The 8,202-nt window shown below is 35.6% G+C and overlaps 1 protein-coding gene across 1 annotated transcript; it reads left to right on the top strand.

The window, feature by feature from the left end:
• On the top strand, positions 1-5,220 carry LOC105385449 (dnaJ homolog subfamily C member 22). Its single transcript, XM_011555834.3, has 6 exons — positions 1-508; positions 1,776-1,923; positions 2,194-2,398; positions 2,757-2,900; positions 3,282-3,405; positions 4,921-5,220. Exons 1-6 carry the CDS (start codon positions 248-250, stop codon positions 5,149-5,151), a joined length of 1,113 nt encoding a protein of 370 aa, XP_011554136.1. The 5' UTR covers positions 1-247; the 3' UTR covers positions 5,152-5,220.
• The last annotated feature ends 2,982 nt before the right edge of the window (positions 5,221-8,202 follow it).

The raw sequence follows: 8,202 nt of genomic DNA, 5'->3' as shown, positions 1-8,202 counted from the left end.
ACAGTGACAAGCGAGCGTCAGAAAAGTTTTCATTTTCACTTGCTGGCACGGTAAAACTTTTAATTCATGTTTTTAAATAAATTGTGCAATACAGCAATAATCCCTGATGATCACGGAAAGAAGTTTCTTCCACGTAAGCACTTTTTAAAGTGACCTGTTTGTAAAACAGTTGCTTAATCGACCTTTATCTACTTGAGTAAAAAGTACGGTTACACGACACACATAAATATTTTAGAAATCATTGAAAATGTCAGCAACCGGAGATAGTATACCGAGTCAAAAGTCTGTATTTTGGGCGTATGTGTTCTGGTTGTTCGGTGGCATACTTGGGACTCACCATTTCTACTTGAGGCGGGATCGACATGCGTTTGTTTGGTGGAGCACCCTCGGAGGGTTTGGGGTGGGCTGGCTGGGAGAAGTCTTCAGGATACCTCGCTACGTTCGAGATGCCAACGAGGAGCCCGTCTACATGGCCTGGCTGGTGACCAAGATGAAGCAGAACAAGAAAGTAAGTAAAGTAGGTCAAATAGTGTCATGCAGGTGTAATGTAGTTTTTTAATACTTTATGATGGATAGCATAATTTTACAACATTAATAATTGTATTTAACTACGGGAAATGGTATTGGTATACGTATGTTTAATTTGGTTAGTTATGCAGACCGTGGCATAACTGTACATACATCATTTAGCAAAATGCTTAATTTAATACTTTTACAGTCATTTCCAGAGGTAGAGATCTTAATACCTTTTGATTTTGTAAAATATGAATATAATTTTGTGGTATAATTAATAAAATAGATATTTAATAAAAGTATACTTAAAGTAAATATTTTAAATGTACTTTTTTATAAAAGGTTTTGGGTTTATTTTATATACTTAATACATAGTTTATCTTGTGTTATTTTATATTTATTATGTATCTAATTGCTTTTCTTCTTTTAAAGCTGTTCTCCTTTTATCCAGAAATAAGGGCTTGAAGGTAATACTTTAGTTAGATCCTTAATTTTTCATCTAACTGCTTTCAGATTATGCTAATGATTCATGAAATACATTTATTCTGCATCTCAGCTTCACTGCACCATTCATTACCAATGTAGATAAACAGCTATTGGTCATTGTTATTTTGTCTCTTTTGCTATTTTGGTTACCAATGAAGACAATAATATTCTATCACTATTCTTTACAAGTTTATTTATATATATAATTATGTTGATCAAGATTTCATGGGTCCTCTATGTATCTGTAACATGTGAATTGCTAACCTTTGTTACACTCAAAAAATTGTAGGGTCACTACCAAATGAATGGACAAGAGCTGTTATGCAATTGGTATGCTTAACTCAAATCAATAGGGTTGTGGTTAGCGCTGCACTTAGAACAAATTCTTGTTCGTTGATTTAGAGAGTGACCTCCCAGTGTGAATCAATATGTTATACTGCATTAAATGAGATGTTACAGCTAGCTATAGGTACTATAGGTGAATCAATTTGTAAATAAAGCTGGTGATAGTCTTGCTAACTGCTGGGTCTTATTTACAAATAACATTGATCACTATCTTGTTACCACATTCCCTCAAACTCATTCATGGAAAGACAATTGTTGAAAGCTAACACCAAGCAAATCATATCCATTTTACATTCGAAAGTGATTCATTATTAATTTCACAGTACCAAATCTCCACATTACATAATTTTGTCATTATGTTTACTTTTGAAATTTTATTGTATTTTGCCACCAAGTTATTGGATAAATGTGTTTATAAAACACGTTTTCAGCCTCCGTTCTCAATGAACCGGTTCACGGGTATGCTGATGGTGGGCTACTCCTGGGCTCAGATGATGATGCTGGCGGTGCCCCCTGATGAGGTGTGGGGCATCAACTTCAGATATCTCAACTACCTCATACCATTTGTGGCCGCTCTGGGTAAATACTCTTTGTACTATTTAAGAGTTATTTGTTACATTGGGGGGGGCCTCTGTCTCCTCCTTTTATCCTCTGGTTAAAGCTGGCACTCTGTCCTCAGCCATCCTCATTTTAAGATCCAATAATCCCTAACCACTACCCCACCAAATTCCTTCAACATTTTATTCTCCATAGCAACCAAGCCTTTGTGAAATGTAGACTGATATTTTGTTAATCGACACATAATCTTAAAATCTATCTTTGAATGTAATTTCAATGACCAATCCCCAGGCGTGTGGACAGTGGGCAACATCGGGCGCGAGCAAGGGTCGCTGAAGTGGCCTGTGTTGGCGGCGTACCTGGCCTACCCCGTCCGCTATTACATCTTCGACGAGAGCATCTGGTTCACGGTGATGGTGCTGGCCTCCGGACTCGCGTTCGACTGGCTGTCCAAGGACTGGAGACGCACACCTAGGAAGAAGCAAGGGGTTGTGAAGTGAGTGGTCTTCGAAAAGTATGAAGCATAAGCGGTGCGGAGTACCACACTCCTAGAAGTCTCTATAAAGAATTAGTAGTTAGCCCTGATAGTGAAACCTAAGATGCTGCTATCAGATGTCGGATTTAAATAGATTACAGTGATTACGGTTCCTGTAACGAAATTACTGCATGAGCACTAGCGGATTTGCTTAAGAAAAATCTTGGATTACCTGTTAGTCCCTATTACCTGCTTTTTAATCTTCGGTTTCACAAAATATGACAATGAATCACTACTTCTGCGTCGTACTCTAATCTGGGTGTTATTGCCAGCCTCACCCGAATGGGACCTTTGTTAATAAATGACTTGTTATTTCCAGGCGTCTGGCAGTGCTAGGAGTTTGCGCTTGCCTGTACCTGTCGCTGTGGTGCGGCTACCTGTACTTCCACGGTACAATCACCGACAGTGAGGGAGACGAAGTGCCGGTCTATGAGGCCATCCATCACTTCTTTACCAGCCCTTGGTAAGTGTTACAGAGCATATTTTCATTCATACTTTGAAAATTCTGATTTATTTTATTGTCAAATGAAAATATTCTCAACGAAAGCCAAGTACACTACTCCCCATTCGGAAAAAAGGCTCTTATGTTCTACGGAGAAGATGGGAAAGTCCAGAGCCATCTATCAAACATAGAACTAAGTACATATATATACTTGGGTCCTAGATTGAACCACTGAACGGAGCTATTCACTTCTCTTTGAAGGTTCGTTTATATGTACAGACATTGTTTTTGCGGGCTGTGTGGAACAATATTATTTTGTGACTCGCTCGATGTGTGACAAATGCACTTTTAGGTGTTAATTTATAAGGCCATTATAACTTAGAACATGTGGTTACTTCTCAGGTGGTTGGATGTGAAACAGGCCATGTACGAGACCTACTTGTACGCTCAACACCACGGCTGGTACGAGGTGTGGAAACAGATCATAGACCTCTCTGATCCACACGGCGAACAAAACGCTTACAGGGTAAGTCAAGTTACTATACCTAGTCTATTTTTCTATGAAACGAGTACTGAAATTGTTTTTCTGCGTTGCTATTGGTCGTAACAATGACCCTTCTCACTTTGTCAATATCGGAAAGTGAGAGAGCCAAAGAAGTCGATTGGTAAAAAAAAAACTATAATATTGATACTTACTTAATATTAGAGCCATGCATGCTTATGCCAACTAACTGTCGTAACATATTCCTAACAGGGTGATTATAAAGAAAATAATAATGTGGATTTTAAAATATTTGGATTTATTATGTATCAAAATAAACAAACGTTTAAGATTACATTATTGTGTCTTTAGGAGAATTTCTACAGAGGTTTCCAATTCCCGGATGACGTCAGAGAAAGTGGGTCAGATGTGCCCCCAAATAATTCTAGAGATTATATGCCACCTAACAAGTCGCAAGATAGAAAGAAATACAAAGCAACTGTCTTTGAGGTATCTATGGCGTATGAGTGAATTTGACCAATTTCGAATTGAATGAACGGTTTTATAAGACCTATTTGAAGTCGAATTTATTTTCGTTTTATTAGTACTTAAGTAATATATCATTATCATGCATATTGAAATAAAATTGAATTCGAATCGATTACACGGTCATTTTTACGATACGTTTACTTTGTGTGTAGTTTTATGTTTGAATCATACGTTTTGAAACATTGCTCACAAGAATATAGGTTTGTATTTTAACCAAATGCATATTTGAATATTTATATCTAGAACCTGCACGGAATTTCATATGCACATTAGCAGAATTGCACTTTTTTTGCCCTTAGAATTTCTAAGGGCAAAAAAGTGCTATTTTGTAAGTTAGAATTCACGATGTGCGTAAAATAGATAAAACACCAATTAAGTAGATTTTGTTTTATTTTTAATTGATGCCATATGGATTGCGTAGGTATAAACTTATTGAAATTGTTTGCTTATGTCTTGTGTGTAGTGTTATGCTTTAATATCTCCGTGTTTAACCAGACTGTTTACGTAAGGCTTACGACAAAAATATACATTTTGTAATACCTATTAAATCTTGTTAGTAGCGAGAATACACAATCAGTGGAGGTGACACTCGTGAGCTCATCTACTTACAACGTTTATCGATTCTTCAACAGTTCAGTCCTCCTCTAATCTACTTCACCTTCTAGTTTTTTTAAAGACATGTATCGGTATACGTATACCCTGTCTTTCAAATTACCAAATTTCTGATGCCATCCTTCAGACACATAACATCAAGTTGCAATGTAACATTTACATACATTGTATACCAATTAAATTAATTGTAATTAGGTGATAAAGATACTAATTTATCCCTCACTTCTGAAGAAAACAGTATTTACTGCTATTTGCTGGTTTTAATTGAGTGAGGAGAAAAAATGAAACTCGCCGCTTGGTACAACTTGTCGTGCATTTCTTTTTTATTTTACTTTTTAAATCTATGCCTTGTTGGCAGGCAATGACAATTTATTCATGTTGCCAACATCTTCACACCAGGTCCTCGGCGTGACTCCGGAAGCGACACAACAAGAGATCACGTCAACATGGCGTCGACTGTCCCGCGAACACCACCCTGACAAAGTGAAGGACGAAGCTCAGCGCCGCGCCGCACAAGAACGGTTCATGGAAATACAGCAGGCCTACGAAATACTGTCCAACAGCAAACACAAGAGGAACCGAAGGAATAAGAAGGATAATTCTGAGCCTATCAAGGCTAATGGCGATTAGGTTTGATGTTTTAACCCCCGTAAGTCCGCGCCACCACTAACTCGCAGTACTCAGCGAAACATCATATACCCTTTGGCTGCACTATGTCAGATAGTATGATAGGCTATATGAAATCCCGATTATTCCGTAAGGGTGCTTACATAGAGAATCGGGTTCCCTGTATCTACCCGTACCGGTAACCTGATTATGCGAAAGCGCTCAACGGAGCATTTCCCGGATTTTAAAATCTGCCAGTGAGCGCTTTCGCATAATCAGGTTACCGGTACAGGTAGATACAGGGAACCCGATTCTCTATGTAAGCACCCTAAGGCTTGAGTCGTGGCTCAGGCCTTACCATCTATTTTTGATTCGATTGGTAAGCTGCCATGCTATCGGTATATTTAATTCATGAAATGTTGTATCATCTTTGTAAATTCTTTTTGTAACTCTTTTCTAAGGTCACGAAAACGATATTTTGAAGCGCGAACCACGACTCTATCTTGTTGAATTAAACTTACCGATTGCATGGCAGCACTCCAACCAAAACTTTGTATTTCGTCAAACATAGCGAGATGCCAGTATCCTTTTGACAAGTTTATTTCTTGCATTAGTAGTACATAATATTGAAGACTATTTTGGGTTCAGTACATAGCAAATTGCTGACTTACTATTGAATAAAGCAGTAATACATTTAAAAAAATAGTAGTATAGTGGCAGTCCCATTTTCTGATTTGAGAACATTTAAGCTGTACTTATGTAACAGACAATCACAAGATGTTTAGTAGTTAAGTACTGCTTAACTGAATTTTCTTAAATAAGTAATGGAAATATTTAGGCTGATTCTGCCTCTATATCTAGAGGTATGATTTAGTGCTGTTCTTACCTCGTGATAGAGAAATTAAATCTGAGTTTTTTACTACATACTTATGTCTTTTTCATGTGTAGAGCACATAAACATATACTAAAGAATCAGCCTCACTATTGTATAATTTAAAACGGTACTTAACTATGTATATTTTAATGTACTCAAGATCTGTATTTTGCTTTAATATTAGGTACTTATTTGAGATGGCATGACTAAAAGCGTCTAGCAATGCGAAGTCTTCCAAATTTACCAACTGCTATGCGAATTTTGAGAGATCTGATTTTAAAACTAAAATACCTCTTTTAGTCTTTATTTTTTGCATTTAATTTCAACGAAGCCAAATGTAAATAAGTTATTTAATATTTTTAATAACAAATTTTGCCTATTGGTGTCCGTTAATATTTAATCAAGCATTTAGGAACATGCAAACTTTGTAAGAACGGATTTTTAACTTTGTTTTTAGTTAATCGACAAAGTTGCTGATATCTGGAAAAAAGGTCCTCATGCTTTTTTACCGTGCTTGGTCTAAAACCTTTATGATTTAAGACGGCAACTTCAAGTTTATGTTAAGTAAATCATGTTACCTAAAATTAAGCATTTAGGGCACCATTAGTAATTATTTAATATTTATTGTAAGCGTCGACATTCCAATAACATTTATGATAAGTATATTTATCTTACTATAATTTTAGTTATTAAAAATAACTTATTTATGTTACACTTGTAACAAAGTAGATTCTATAATTTTGCTCAATTTGGCATAGTACTTACTTTGGAAATCAGTTTAATGTAAAAATTATTTAGAATAATATAGGTACCACTTATCAATATTAGTTTTTATTCTGCTTTATTTATCCTTATCTATAGTTTTACTTTGTCTAATAAATGTAGAAAATCCATATATTTTTATTAAACTTACACATACCTACATACATGTTACCTATATGTATAACGTATTGTTTTGTAGGATGCGTACTGTGTTTGACAATTCATATCTTATTTCATACAGACCATCAGCTGATTGAATTCTGATGTTTATCACTTATTATTATTATAATGAGCTCTGTCTAAACCTCACCCCCTATCGCGAACTTGTTTTGATAACGTTTTTCGGATTCAAATTGTATTGAATTTAACTTTAATTACTTCGTAAATGACCATAAAGGTGCCATGTGGCGGCTACTAGTTTCAATGTATTTCTGTAGGATTCGTGTCTTATTTTTTACTACCTATATATTTTTTATTACTTACCTTATTTATATATTTATAAGTTAAAAGAGAGTATTGAAGGCTAAACTGCTTATCCAAGGCTGTAACTAGTCCGTCCGAATTTGTATTGAGAAAGTTTTTCTTTTGCTTAATTATTATTAAGACATTTGCGAGCAATGTAAAAGTTCCACCCACTAGGCAAATTGCCATGACACTGGAACTTTTTCATTGCTCTTGAGTATATTTTGGCATTTATTAGAGATGCAACTTAATGGAATCTGATCTAACGAAGAAACTTTGAATTTTAATTATTTATTTATACTTAATTTTATATCAAAATTTTATAGGTAGGTAAGTAGGTATAAGTATACTATGCATATGAAAATTTATATATCTTATGTAGATTTAAGTTATTTTTATATATACATTTTGAGGGTTCAATAAAGGTTGTACTACTTATTCTATGAAAATGGTTTCACTTTAAGATTTCCGTTTTATTATTAGTGTATCTATACTGCCACTGTGAGCAGTTAGTAAGTTATTACGACAAGGCAAAAAATTGTGCAGATTCTTGCACATTGTGGATTTTAGAGTGTAAGTAGTGCAGGTTTTTCTTAACAGTTCGAGCAGTGGGCAAAAAAAATATATATTTGACGCGAAGCTAGTACAGCGCGTGTACCGCGAGGGGGCGACTTTCCCGATAAGAGTGTGTGTGTGCGTAGGTGCGACGTGATTGGCGCGCGGCGGCAAACACTTACTTTGAGTGTGAATGTGTGTGTCGGGCTCGTCGTAACAATGACTTACTTAAGGTGCCTCAGATTTTAGTTAGCGATATTCCTTCCGCCTTTTTTTCTACTTCCATGTTCAAGGTTATATTTCAATCAATCATAGTAATATTATATTCTATAGATAAAAGAACTAGGGCACATAGAGTCACAGTACACCGGTTTCCTTACATTAGATAGATTAAAATGTAGGTATTAAATAAAACAGACACA

Source organism: Plutella xylostella, chromosome Z (assembly GCF_932276165.1).
Source record: "Plutella xylostella chromosome Z, ilPluXylo3.1, whole genome shotgun sequence".
In the NCBI taxonomy this organism is placed as follows: Eukaryota; Metazoa; Arthropoda; class Insecta; order Lepidoptera; family Plutellidae; genus Plutella; species Plutella xylostella.
Note: the sequence above shows the minus strand (reverse complement) of the source record. Positions and strands in the feature narration are given on the sequence as shown.